This window comes from Chelonus insularis, unplaced genomic scaffold (assembly GCF_013357705.1).
Source record: "Chelonus insularis isolate UGA/USDA-ARS -01 unplaced genomic scaffold, ASM1335770v1 contig_36_pilon, whole genome shotgun sequence".
NCBI classification, from domain to species: domain Eukaryota; kingdom Metazoa; phylum Arthropoda; class Insecta; order Hymenoptera; family Braconidae; genus Chelonus; species Chelonus insularis.
In genome coordinates, this window is record NW_023276530.1 from 164,827 (window position 1) to 178,997 (window position 14,171).

The 14,171-nt window shown below is 28.4% G+C and overlaps 4 protein-coding genes across 7 annotated transcripts; 1 reads left to right on the forward strand and 3 right to left on the reverse strand.

Moving 5' to 3' along the window:
* Positions 1-30: 30 nt before the first annotated feature.
* Positions 31-3,090, reverse strand: Scamp (secretory carrier membrane protein). The gene is made up of 7 exons (XM_035083832.1): positions 2,868-3,090; positions 2,310-2,573; positions 2,172-2,235; positions 1,976-2,101; positions 1,605-1,863; positions 1,395-1,521; positions 31-1,305 (listed from the first exon to the last, which is right to left on the reverse strand). The coding sequence occupies exons 1-7, from the start codon at positions 2,922-2,924 to the stop codon at positions 1,144-1,146; spliced, it is 1,059 nt and encodes a 352-aa protein (XP_034939723.1). The 5' UTR covers positions 2,925-3,090; the 3' UTR covers positions 31-1,143.
* A 362-nt stretch (positions 3,091-3,452) lies between these two features.
* On the forward strand, positions 3,453-6,967 carry conu (Rho GTPase-activating protein conundrum). Of its 4 annotated transcripts, none has more exons than XM_035083828.1 (6): positions 3,453-3,578; positions 4,313-4,476; positions 4,554-4,795; positions 4,847-5,675; positions 5,755-6,099; positions 6,196-6,967. In XM_035083828.1, the coding sequence occupies exons 2-6, from the start codon at positions 4,332-4,334 to the stop codon at positions 6,564-6,566; spliced, it is 1,932 nt and encodes a 643-aa protein (XP_034939719.1). In that variant the 5' UTR covers positions 3,453-3,578; positions 4,313-4,331; the 3' UTR covers positions 6,567-6,967. The 4 variants fall into 4 exon arrangements, with proteins under 4 accessions (XP_034939719.1, XP_034939722.1, XP_034939721.1 ...); XM_035083831.1 differs by having other exon boundaries at positions 4,862-5,675; XM_035083830.1 differs by lacking the exon at positions 3,453-3,578 and adding an exon at positions 3,591-3,678.
* A 240-nt stretch (positions 6,968-7,207) lies between these two features.
* Positions 7,208-11,032, reverse strand: LOC118067195 (uncharacterized). The gene is made up of 10 exons (XM_035083815.1): positions 10,825-11,032; positions 10,561-10,746; positions 10,230-10,472; positions 9,941-10,138; positions 9,300-9,527; positions 8,670-9,134; positions 8,260-8,587; positions 7,971-8,176; positions 7,703-7,906; positions 7,208-7,629 (listed from the first exon to the last, which is right to left on the reverse strand). The coding sequence occupies exons 1-10, from the start codon at positions 10,940-10,942 to the stop codon at positions 7,361-7,363; spliced, it is 2,445 nt and encodes an 814-aa protein (XP_034939706.1). The 5' UTR covers positions 10,943-11,032; the 3' UTR covers positions 7,208-7,360.
* An 884-nt stretch (positions 11,033-11,916) lies between these two features.
* On the reverse strand, positions 11,917-13,832 carry Hr83 (Hormone receptor 83). Its single transcript, XM_035083833.1, has 6 exons — positions 13,829-13,832; positions 13,466-13,606; positions 13,291-13,410; positions 12,610-12,843; positions 12,214-12,522; positions 11,917-12,149 (listed from the first exon to the last, which is right to left on the reverse strand). Exons 1-6 carry the CDS (start codon positions 13,830-13,832, stop codon positions 11,917-11,919), a joined length of 1,041 nt encoding a protein of 346 aa, XP_034939724.1.
* Between the last annotated feature and the right edge of the window lie 339 nt (positions 13,833-14,171).

Genomic DNA, 14,171 nt, shown 5'->3' on the forward strand with positions numbered 1-14,171 from the left:
ATTTTTAATACAAGTATAATTTGTATATTTATTATTACAATATACATTTTTGCTACAGCTTGATTGATAGAAAGTTAGCTTTGTCCACTTGATTTGTCTATTTTATTTTTACAAAGTTTTAAAGATAACTTGATATAATATTCTTTTGATTTCTTATACAATTGATAAAGAGTATATTATTTAGCTAACAGTTTCATTTATCAAAAAAAAAATATTGATCTGATATTAAATTTCGGTACAACCTATTAGTATCCATAAACTTCAAAATAAATTTTAAACCATTTTCATTTGATCGATGTACTGTCATTCAATTACTTCATTATTCTATTACACTCTTACGTTAAAAAAATTATTATATAAGCGGACTAGTTGCTTAAATAATTTGATATAATAATCACAATATAAAATTAATGAAAACATATGTTCAGTATTATAGTTTATTTTCTTTCTTAACAAAGATAATTATTTATAACATAAATAATTCATGTATCAGTTCTTCAGACATGCCAATACATTGATTTGTAAACAAATTTGATTAAAATAAAAAGATACTATTGATAATAACTACAAAAAAGAGGTTGAATAATAAAAATAAATTCACAGAAGCATACATCACTGAAATCGTGGATAAGAAAAAAATTTTTATGCACTTCTCACACAAATTTTTATCACAACATAACCGTGATTATTGATACAATATTTTAAATCTATTGTGAATAAGTCTATTTAGTCCAATCAATATGCATAAAAATATTCCGTTTAAAAAAAAAGTTTTGAAAAACGGAGCACTTCCATGCTTACTAGCTGGATTATTTTGAAATTGATTAAAATATTTCCAAAATTTTGATAAAGGATTATTGATGGTTACCTATCATTGAATAATTAATTTGAATCATTTAAATTACAATAAATATTGATAGGATAAATTAAAATTACCAACAAAAAATGGTTAATAAATTCATATACCTTCATTCTTACTTATTAATAACTCTTTTTAAAGACAAAATGTATCATTTGCCAAATTACTTTTTTTCTTCAATTTTATCTCGAATCAATAAGTTGATTGAATTTTTTTTTTGTCGATAATTAAAAAGTTTTTAACAATGAAAACTTTTTTGTTTCATTAACATTTGATAGTTACTGTTAATAACGTGGCTGTGCTGTATTTGCCATTTGTGCACGAACTGCACTCGCTGCTACATTTCCTGCTGCATTTTGCACATGTTCATTTCTCAAAAATGTTGTTGCAAATTCTTGTTGTGCTTTTGACATACTTGCACTTGATGTACGATAGATTCGGTGAATCTAAATATAGTGATATAAATGTTTGTGAATTTAATATAAGGTATTTCAAAAATCTTACTCTATAAATATTTTCACGTCATTCATCTTACCTTAGTTAATAACAAAATATCTCCAGCAACTGCAATTCCGTAACAAACAGCAATTAAAAGAACTAAAATACCAACAAAAGTACCTGGTCCAGTTCCATCAAACGAACTTATAGCCGTTAATATACCACTAAAAATAATTATTTATAGATTATAATAAATTCAAAAATATAACTAAACTTTAATGTTAAAAGATCATAAAATTTATCTTACCAAGTTCCTGCTCCTGGTATTCCAATAGCTTGAATACTTGTAACAACAAGTTGAAAGAAAAAAACAAAAAAGAATGCCATGAAGTTGATTGAACTATCACTCTTGAACGCTTTGTATGCTGGTCTAAACCAGCAGACAAATGAAAATGGGGTGAAGAGAATGAGGTAGAGAATACCCAGTCCAAAAGTTTCAGAAGTTTTATAGTGAAGCATGATAGCAAAGCCACCAATTACATTAAGTAATAAAACAAGTCCATGAACTATAAAATACCATAAACCAATCAATTAAAAGTTCCAGCCATCATCAAGTAATAAATAACTGGAAAATAAATATTATTTTGAAAATACTGGTCTTGAAATTATTATACTCACACATCCAGAGGTAATATAATTGTTTAACAACTTTCTGAAAGTCTGTTTGAATTTCCACCTCTATCTCTTGATAGAAACATGGCTGAATACAACATTTTTCCGGTAATGGTGGCCAATTATTGCGTCCTAATGAATAAGGTAATTTTTATATTTTAATTCTATTTAGTTACAATGTTTAATGTTCATCTATACTTACGATAAAATGTTTGATTCCTCAATTCTTCTTCTCTTCTTGTTTTCCACTCTTCTTCAGCTCTTTGCTAAATTGAAATAATAGATATTTTTTCATCCGTTTGTTTGGTTTATCGAAAAAATCAATGTCGAATTATATTACCTCCGCACTTGGTGATAAAGTTGTCCCAATAGTTTGTGTAACAGTTTGTTGTGGAGTTCGAGTATAATTTGGCGGAGGGACTTCTTGATTTGTTGGCTGTAAAGTAGCCGGTTGATGTGTAGCTCCAACACCTCCATATATTGGAGGATTTGATGCTCCTCGTACTGGTGCATTTCCTTGGACTGCTGGATCCGCAAATGGATTGTAATCATCAATTCCACGAGATGCAGGAGCTGCATTGGCAGCTCGTTTCACCGCAGGATCCTACCAACAGATTTGAATTAATCTTTGAATGAAATAAATATAAAAAAACAATAAATAAACTGATAACAATTTTTTCTCATTTCTATGAATCATTAGGTTACTGAAATATATTCAAATCTACATTGTATAAGTACATATAATTAAGAGTATTTAAAAAAATTAAATTAATTAGTTCAAGTTAATGCCTCAAGTCAACTATTTAATTTTTTACTTCCAAATAGTCGATAATATTAAATATCGTATGAATCAGATTACGATAATATAACTAGTGATAAAATATGTAAGTAAACTTACGGAGAAAGGATCGTTAATAGTTGGCTCCCCAAAAGGATTTTCATCAAACTCAGACATTTTGTGCTAACTCAATTTACTTTTATTATTACAATGATAATGGTATTTTATTATTGTATCATAAACTCCAAAAACACTTGATTACACTGAAGTCTACAGTTGACAATCCATTGCTACGTCTTATGAAGACAGATAGAATGTCTGAAAATGAATATGTCTAAGTATACATATATACGTATGTGTGTGTGTATGTATGATACTGAGTCAATGAAGAAAACGTATGAACGTGAATTCAGTCACTGAACTAAATGCCCGGAATTATGCTCCATTACTGTTGTAAACTTGAATTTATGCTCCAAAAGTTATAATATTTCTCAATAGACATTGTTATTTAAAATTCATTACAATTTTATTTATTCAGAAATTTAATTGTATTAATAAAATTATTTATTTAATTTCTTACAAGTCCATACAATTTTTCTAACATTGTTTATTTTTCCATTTATGAGTGTTATAATGACAGTTATTTTCTATGATTTTTAAATTTTTTGGCGGCATATCGAATCGAAATTCGAGAACCAGTCGATAAAGAAATCGAACGAAGATGAGATTCGAGATTTATGGTCATGTCTTTTTAATAAAAAGATATTTCTACATGCAACAAGTGGTTCTAAATTTTTTATAATATTTTTTTATCAATTATTTTTGATAAGGGTGAGTTTTTATAAAATTTTTAATCATCTAAAAATCTATTAACATACATTAATTACAATTGGTATGCATCTTCCAATATTACTGGCATAAGCAAACAAGTGTAAGTCAAGTCATGTATAGTTGATATCGCAATCTTAAGTTGCTGTGGGCGCTTTTTGGAATCTATAATGAATTCTTCATAAATTTAATCATAGACTTTCTTTATATTACTTCAAATTCCAAAGTGAGATTTACTCATTATATATTAACACGTCGAAATTGGATTTATACTTGGTTTTATAAGGTTATAATACAATTTTTTCTAACTTAATAACTGATAATTTAATAATATCAATGTATCTTATATAAAAAATACAATTACTTAATAATAAATGAAAAATATTGCTCAACGATAAATAAAATATTGAGTAACTTTCTTTGTTTTAAGAAGTAAACGAGTTAACTTAATTTGTTAATTAGATAACGTTATCATAATATTTATTATATTATTTTGTATATAATAGTTTGATAACTGTATGATTAAACATTGTTATCTCTAAATATCTGAGTGAATCACGTCTAGTTTTACACAGCAGCTTTAAACAGTAATTTGTTGTTAAGTCAATATTGATTTATTTTATTATCATTTCAGAATGAATAGAATAATATTGAAATGTGAACGAAATAACAATGAAATCTAATTAATATGCAACTGACTACTCGATAAATATATTAATTGTTAAATAAATTTATAGAAATTATTAATATTGAAAAATGGACAAGACACATCACAGTATGACCTTTTCTGGTGGAGCAAGTGATCTCCATGAGTATTGGGAAGCCTATCAAAAGATGATCGAAGAAACGAAATTGTTAGATGATTATCTTGAAGAGGAATGCAGTCCTAAAAATTATGACGGTTAGTCTATTATATATAAATATTTTCATTGATTCGATAATAAAATTATTAAAAATATTTTTACTATTGTTTCATAGAAGGAGAAGAAGAGGCTGAATGGTTGAAAGCAGCTGGCCTGGAAGAGTTAACAGAAACATGGAAAGCTGGACGAGAAATTCAAGCGGAGGAATTAGGTGCTCTATTACGTCCACTGTCTCGTGCACAGGCAGAGGCGGTGAAGCGTCGAGTGAGGTCTTTGAATCATACAGTAAGGCAACGATTCAGTCAGCGAACGCGATCTCGTAAACCTGACATTCGAGATGTATTTAAAGATGTTGAAGTAAGATAAACAGTGTATTATTATAAAGAATCTACTTATTAATTGAAATAGGACAATGTATTGCAGATGAGCAGCACTGGAACAAGGTCAAGAAGTGCAACTCCAGATTCATTAGATTCTATGTCTGGTGAAACACCTGAAAGTGCTTCTCCACCATCACCGCCAGTGTCTACTCGTGAATCACATTATTTAAATGTAAATGTTCCAAGTTTTGTATCAATTTTTCATCGAAATTCACATGAAGACAAGGAACCAAAGTCAACAAATACTCCATCCTCTGTTTCAACTCCATTACCAGCACAAGAAATTTTTCGACGTACTGGTCATCATTGGTCTCATCGTGGAGATGTTGCTAGTGATAGTGAAGGTATTGAGTTAACTGCTTACCAACGATTAGGAACTATACATATTGCACGTCCAATTGTTCAAAGACGTAGTGGAAGTGATCCTAGTGAAGTAGCCAGTAATCAAAATATAGATGTTACATCTTCTAGAAAATTATCAGAAGAATATTCTCAAGACTCTACGTTACGAAGAAGTGGCAATAATCATGCACCTGTCACACGTAGTCACAGTAGTTTATACGGATTATCTAGACCAAGGGATAATTTGATGATAACTCATCCATTAAATAGGACTTCTTCTCATGGACATTTAAGTTTTGAACAGATGTGTAGAGCTAATGAATCGTCTACAGAATCTTGGAAAGATAGACAAATTGATAAAGACAGTGATGATTATGAACGTCAACATGTAGAATTGTTGTCTCAGAGAGATTTAACACGTCTACAACCTCTTTTATGGCTTGAGCTAACTGCTGTTTTTGACAAGTATAATTTACCATTAACTAAGAGAAAACCAAATAAACGAAGAAGAAAAGGTACTTCATTTTTTAATATTTATTTACATAAGATCAAAGATTTTTGTTCTGAAAAAATAATTTTTTAATGATATTTTAGCTGGTAACTTATTTGGTGTGTCTTTATCAACGTTATTATTACGTGACAGTCAATTAACAAATGAAGAAAATAATATTCCTCTTATTTTTCAAAAATTAATTAATGCGTTGACACAAAGGGGAGTAAAAGAAGAAGGAATCTTACGTGTTGGAGGAAATAAGCAAAAAATAGAAATTCTTTGCACTGAATTAGAAACTGATTTTTATTCTAAACCAAAAGAGATTGATAAATTGATTCAGCGCACGCCTTGTCACGATTTATCAGCTGCTTTGAAAAAGTTATTACGTGATTTACCTCAGCCTCTTTTAACCATTGAATATATTGATGCCTTTTATCAAAGTCATGGTGAGTAGTAAATAAAACAATCTCATATTGATTTCATATATAATATCTTAAAGATTGTTAAACATATTAATCAAAAAAATTTATTCATTATTTTAGGTGTAAAAAACCCAAATGATTTATCATACTCATTAAACTTACTGGTTTTATTATTGCCAGTTGAACATCGCTGTACTTTAAAGTCTCTTTTAAAATTCTTCAAGCTGGTTGTTGACAATCAGTGTTCAAATAAGATGTCAATCCATAACGTTGCTATGATTGTAGCACCTTCGTTATTTCCTCCTCGTTATATATACCCTCGCGATAGAGGGGATTTAAGTGCTCAGGTTAATATGGCAGCTATTTGTTGTCAAGTTACAGAAGCATTGCTCAATAATGTTGACAAGCTCTGGGACGTACCGACCAATTTGATAAATCAATTACGTAGGCAAATTGAAGAAGAACGATTTCGTAAGTATAAAAAAAAATAAACTTAGAAATTACTTTATACAAATTAATACAAAAAAGAATAAAAAGGTGTTAACTATTTCGGGTCCAAATAGTGCCTTCTTGAAAAATTCTAATAAATAATTTTTTATTGTTTTATAAATAAACTAAGTTTTAGACGACATCGTTTTTCCTATAAGGTAAAGATATATAATATCAAAAAATGTTGCCTTTTGTAAGATATGCAGGTTATACATAAATTTACATTATTAATAATAATAATAATGAAATTTTTTAGTAGAATATAATCATGTAAATGACAGCTTTTATTGACAGTCAGATTAAATATTGGTGCAATCATATATATTTTCAATTATCATAGGTGCTAGAAAAAAAATTTTACTACAGTGGCATTTTTTAAAATAATTCCTATCAACAAATTTTTCTAATTTATCAATTATTTGTTGTAATAAATCAATATTATTTATATATAGTATTGAATCCTAAAATGTTTAGTTGAATCCAATTATTGTAAGGGTTTATTTGTATCTATAGTTAAATAGTTTGTAACAATAATAGTTTTTAATAAGATTACTAATCATTTTTTAGTGTATTATTTTCATCAGTATAACAAGCCATATTACGTATTAAGGAGTAATTAAACATATTAATATTATAATATTAATAAAGTGCCAAAGAAAATTGTTTATTGTATTTTTATTTTATATGGATAAAACATTTTCAGGCTATGCTTCAAATTGTATTTAGAGAAAATTAATTCATGAATAAACATAATTAAAAATAACAAAAAAAAAATTATTATTTGTTTATTTAATATCTATTCCATTTCGGGATTTTTATAATTGTATTCTGAATCTATTGAGCTTTCGGATGTACTCTGTTTAATAGTAATATCAGGACTAGGAAAATTTGTTTCCGAAGAAAAAGAAGGTTCAAATGGCGTAGCATATACAGGTTGTTCTGTATTGTCAGAATTCTTCACACTTGAAATGGTAGATTCTGTAGATAATTCATTAGATATTTTCACAATTAATTTATCCGACTTATTATCTAATCGATTCTGACATCGTAATTCCTTTGTACTCTCTGGAAAAAATGTTCATTCAATTACATTGTCATATTTAAATTCAATAATAGGTAAAAATCGTAATTTTGTTACTATCAAGTTGATTAATGATGAGTTGAAATTCTTCCTCTTCAAATAAATACAAATTAAGTCTTCTATTGGCTCCAATTGTTGCTAAAGGAAGAAGATCATTCAGGTGTTTTCGTAATCCAATGATCGTAACGTAATGTCCTATTGATTTGAAATGGAGTAAGGCATCTTTGAATTGTAATCCACGTTCAGAATCAATGATGACAACTAAAAAAGATTTCCGTAAAGTTATAAATATGTAATCAATATATTTATTCAACATGAGACATACTTATCGATGCTACTCTTCCGTCATAAGTTGAAATTTCTTGATTTAATTTATTAATATCAGGTACTATGTTTATTTTTTCATCAGCAATATTTACGAACTTATGTAAAGCTTCAAGTACTGGACAGCTGTCGTTTTGATTGAAAGGTACATAAAATGGTGGATTCATTAAATATGCTGTCATTCCAATTTTTAAATGATTCGAAGCTCTAGAATCAAAAGAAGACAATTATTTTACCAATTATTCAATGGTCTATCGTAAAATATAAAGAAATGATAAATGTAAACGTACGGGAAAGCAGTGAACAACCATCGAAAGAATTTTAAAGCTAAGGATCTCATTATTGTAGAATGATAGAAAAGTAAATAATAAGCAGAGCTCTTTTGAATATTCTGACTTAATGCGTCAATCAATTTTATTGAGTAGTCTATTGGATTCAGACAAAGTGGAAATTCCAAAGAGTTGATACCAGAAATCCAACCATTTTTCGGAGTACAAGTTATGTTATTTATTCCCATTAATATATAGTTTTGATTACACTGTACATTACATTTCCGATTTTCTATTGACTTACTACAGTTCCAAATTCCATTACTAACCGTTGGAGGAATTTTACAAGCTAAAATTTCATAACAATGAATCGTCAAATAATTTTCTATATATCTCCAAAATTAAAGAGTAAATATTTCTAAAAAACTCACATATTTGACACAGAAATGATTGTTTACTGTTACAATCTAGTCCATAAATGTAGGGTTTGGCATTATCAATTCGATCCAAATTAAGACAATAATTAATATTCTGTTTTTCAATTTCATTTTCACCTTCTAAATCAATCCATGGTAAAAACTCATACTTATCTAAGTTTGTGCCATTGCTATTATCAATTTTTTTATCATTTCCAATCCAAAACCATTCATTTAATTTATTGTTATATTTTCCACCGAGCCAAATGTGAGATATTTCTTGAGGATGATCACCCATTGCATCAATTATTAGATTAATGGTTTCATTATGTTCTAAATAAGCCAAGAAACTTCCTCGATCGTTACAATAGCTCTGACTTTCATTCCAAGTTTTATTGATTGGATAAATTATATAAGTGTTGTTATTGTGTGTAAACTTAAGTGGCTCGTTCCACCAATCATTGTCATCCGTGTCGAAATCTATATTAATTGTTTAAAAAAAAATTTTAGCTTCAGCTCTCTATGCATATAAGATAAAATTACGATTAGTAATACTTTCTTTTAATTTTTTTACTTTTTATAGTATTAATGACTGGTATATTGACTTGAGATGTAATTATCTCTAAAAAAAATCCATTTACTTACATTGCTCACAAATAAAATCTCGTTTATTATGGCAAGATGTACTGATAAACGTTGAGTTGAGTTGAATGTGCTTGTCTAAAACTAAACATCCATCATTTTCTTCCGGGCGACCAAATCTCCAAGGTGGATATCCACTTTCATCAGTGAAGGTATTTAAAATCGCTCCGGTTGCTAGCCAAACCCATTGTCCGTAGTTAAAGTGTGCTCCAATCCACATTTTTTCAAAATCTACAAAAATTCCATTAAACCATGATACTGATAAACTGTAATAAAGTATTGTTAATATTTTATCCCAGAAAAATTATTTCCTTACTATTCAACATAATTTTTATAAACAATAAATTAATTTTCAAAAAAATATATTTCGATTAAATGATGAAAATTGAAAATTAATGAGTATTCATCTGAATCTATTAGAGCCTTGGAAACAAGATTTTTTCGATTTAGATTAGCTTTTAGAATGTTTTCCGTGCACTACGACCGTCGGATTTCGATGTCGGGAACTCAATTAAAATTCAAGAATACTTGATAAAAAATAATTTACACAATTATTGAAACCAAATGAATTTGATTATCAATTGGAATCTAACATTTTTTAGCATTATCCAAAATTATTTTTATAATAAATTCTTATAACAAACCTGGTCTGCTTTTTGTCATACTGTTAGCCAGAAGGTGTGTAGTTATTAAATTTTTAACGATTGCCAGTCGAAATCCTTTTGCTCTACAAAATATCGCAGCTTCTTGCCAAGTGACTTTGCCATTATACAAAATAAATGTGCTCTTATTTATGAGTATTGACTTTGATGGAATTGGGTTGTTTATCAAGCCTTCAGTTTCTAGACATTTTAAGAGTGATTATAGTCACAACATTTATAAAGAACGAGCTAACAATGACAAAGAAAGCATAAGAAAGAATTCAAAACAAACTCTTTTCACAAATAAAAGATTTAAGAAGTCGACAGTCAATGTCAATAAAACTAGAATTTTGATGCGATTGCCGGTTGACTGCAAGACATTCTTTCGTCGGTCTGTTAGGTTTTCGACTCCATGGTGGAAAATTTTCAATATTTGGTTCCATCAATATCACGTGATTCCATGGTTCTATATCTTTGTCCATCCAATACCACACAAAGTTGATTCTTCTGCCACCGATCCATGCATCATTCATTTCTAAAGTGAATTATCAGATCTTTATTTTAACGAAGATGGCTAAAGAATATAAATGAAATTTCTTAATTCATTAAAATTGAAAAATAACCTATATTTGATTCTGATAGCAAACGAGCTATAAACAATGCTTTATCTTTCGTATTTAATACTGCTAACTGTGAATCATAGCTATTGCAAAGCATTTGTGCCTCTTCCCATGTAACCCGTTCCGAAAAAAATAAATATTGAACACCATTTTTATCATAATTTTCGACTAATGGCTGGGTTCTTTTACCTTCAAAGAAAAAAAAAAATTACCGTTTTAATGTCTTTTTTTCATTAAGTTTTCAGAAAATTCAAATTTATTACTTACATTCATTTCTTGAAACAACTCTTTTTTTTCCCAGTTCGAAAGCTTTCGATGTTGAAATAATAATAATTATAAAAACAAATAAATATAACAAAATCAATTTCACTTGATTCCTGTCCATTTTATAAGAAAAAGGAGAAAACTTAGTTAATTATGATATTTAAACGACGTATAGCCCTGATATGAAATCAATTAAACGGAATATGATTGAAATTGATAATGAATTCAATTCTTTTCAACAATACCGACATTACATTTGTAATGTACATTTACTAACATTACTGTTATGATCCATTGTTTGAATTGGTTGATTAAAAAAATTGATTATTCACTTTTAGTAGCTTTTTTTATGCCTAACAGATAAGAAAAGAGTATAAATGAGATCAAGATTGAATAATGAAAATTATTAATGATGAATTAAAATTCTTTATGATACATAATTCTTGTTAAATTAAATACAACAGCTAGATTGATTGGAGATAGTTCTTGAAAATTACTCAGATAGATCAGAACAAAGTGAAGAATTTTTTTAATACTTTGTCCATGTCTGAATGATTCCAGATCTTGTTTTAGTCTTTAGCCTCTGTTTATTCGTCACTATTTTTTTTTTATCCAATCTAAGAAAACTTAATTTCTCTCATTTTTAGGACTCTTTCCAAACTTATTACCCTCTCCATTGTTACCATTTTTATTGTACTGCAAACGAGGCGAACTGAATTCAGCTGTCAACCACATGTTTCGAACATGAAGTACCAGAACCAAGTGTATCTTTATCAGATGGCAGGACTTTAGTCTTCTAACATCTATCAACAATGGTTGATTGACTGATGATGGACCATACATAGTTATTTTAATTCAAATAAACTTTATTGCCAATTATTAATTTTCTAAATTAATCTAAGTGAGTGTAATTTAAGCCAAAAGCTTTGTGTAGTTAGGTTACATGGACATGTTGAATACTTTGCATTGGAAATATTTATTCATCCCTCGAACATACATCTAGGGAACGCTGTAAGTATTATTTTGAATGATAAAAAGCAGTTAATTTTTCCTAAAGGTTTTTAATGATTGAAAATATTTGTAAATTATTAATTTTTATTGAATAGAAGCAATCACTTGATCAAGACTAACATCACCAATGACTGGTGTAAAAAAAGTACATGATAATTCTCTTGAACAACAAGCAAATAATATTGGTAGAATCAAAATGATTTCTGCTATCCTTTGAAAATCATCCACTCGTCCTTCGATATGATCACTTAATAATCTCAATGCTGATCTTTGAGCATTATTCATAACCGCAAAGTCTTCGATGGAATCAGTTAATTCTAAAAGGAGTAAAATTAATATTTCCAATTGACAAATAAGTGATAAAGTTTATAATTGAATTACCAGAACGACATAGAGCAAATGTTTCAAGACATGATAGTTCAACTTCGGTGAGTTCTAGTTTCGAAATCATAGCCCTTGTTGATGATAAATATCTCGTGATCGTTTTATTAACTATAACATTTCTCAATTGGAATTCCGTCAAATCAACTGGCCACAGTGCAGCTTTTAGAATAAATATGGCGGACCAATTGTGGTGCAATATCCAGTTCTGGGTTGTTATACTGATTCTCGAGAAGTCCTTGTGGCGACGAGCTCCACGAATAGCTGATAAAAATATTTGGGCAGCTACTTCGTACTGTACTGCTTCTCCTTGTTTATAAATATTCAAAATTTCTTTTAAATAACAATAATATCATCATTAAATCTAGAGATTTTACATTTGAACATTTTTATTACCCGATGATATGATTCTTGGGTGGATTGGATTTTCAACAAATGCTTGATTGAATGTATTTGCTAAAATCGCAACATCATGAGTTTTATCGATCTCATTTAATTTAAAAGCTGGGTTTATTTGACCGTTGAAAGGATCCATTAGCAATGTTTCATGTGAACTCCATGAATTGGTTGAATTTAACTGTGGTATTTTGTTTCCAGTTCTTGACCGAGGACCTCGTTCTTCTTGTACAGCTTTAGAAGTATAAATTTTATGTACTTAAATATATTTTAGTAACAAAAAAATAGAAATATTCAAAAATATAATAATAAATTTATTTGTTTATTCAGAAAAATATAGGTAAAGTTATAAATCGTTGGAATGACTTTTGGAATAAACACGAGCATGACTAAAATTAATATCTACTATTAGAATACGTGTAACATCGACATCATTTGTTTACCGAATCTCGATTTTGTTAGTTTAATCTACAGTGGGTTGTCAATTATTGTTATTGACACATCCTTTATTATTGGTCAAGCATGTGTCAGCCACGCGGCTAATGTTTACTTTGTCAAGTTTCCCAATCTTTTTCTACATATTACAAAACGTCGAGTCTTTGATTTTTTGACTACCTTTTTTTTTTAGTCAATCGATTTTCTTTGATAAAAATAATAATATATAAAATGATAACAATTTACCTGCAGTGTTCATATGAACTTCAAAACATTTCTTAAGTCTGCAATGAGGACACCAATTTCTTCTTGCTTTATTAATTAAACAAGATCCTGTTCCAGCTGGATTTAATTGCTCATTAATTTCTATTTTTTATCATTATTGTATTTTAAATATTAAAATGTGTAACTTTGTATATACCTATACAAGTATAAGTGATTTTTCGACGAACAGATCTTTTGAAAAAACAAGAACAACCATCGCAACTGTACACTCCGTAATGTTTCCCATAAGAACGATCACCACAAACTTTACATGGTACAGGACTTGGTAATGTTCGTCCTAATTTTAAATAATATCTTTAATTTATTACTTTCCAATAATAATAACTTAAATCTCAAGTTAAAAAAAAGCACTTTATAGAAGAAATACTTTAAATGCAAGATAAAATACACAAAAAAAGTGTTTAATGATTGGATTTATTAAAATAAAACATTAAGTTTAATTTTGGTAATTAAATGACTGCTTCGGATAAAATTAAAAAAATATTTTAATACGACTTACCCATTATTTTTATGATAAAAAATAATAAAAAGTTAATATCACACCCAACTGACTTGTTATCCGATCGAAAGGTGAATTGAGTTTGTCTGTAAATGTCGGCAGGTTATCACGTCAACGTTGATTTCCTACGGGGTTGATGGAAGAAGGGGTTGAGAAGTGTAGGAATTGTTAAGTAAATCATTGTGATGCCTGAGACCGATAGAATAATATTTACTTGAAAGTCTGCCTTTCGCATCAATCTAATTTATTGACGATTTTTATATAATTTTCCATAATGATATATTTAAAAAAAATTTATCCATCAACATTATTTAAATATCCTCGAATTATTTAAAAACAAATT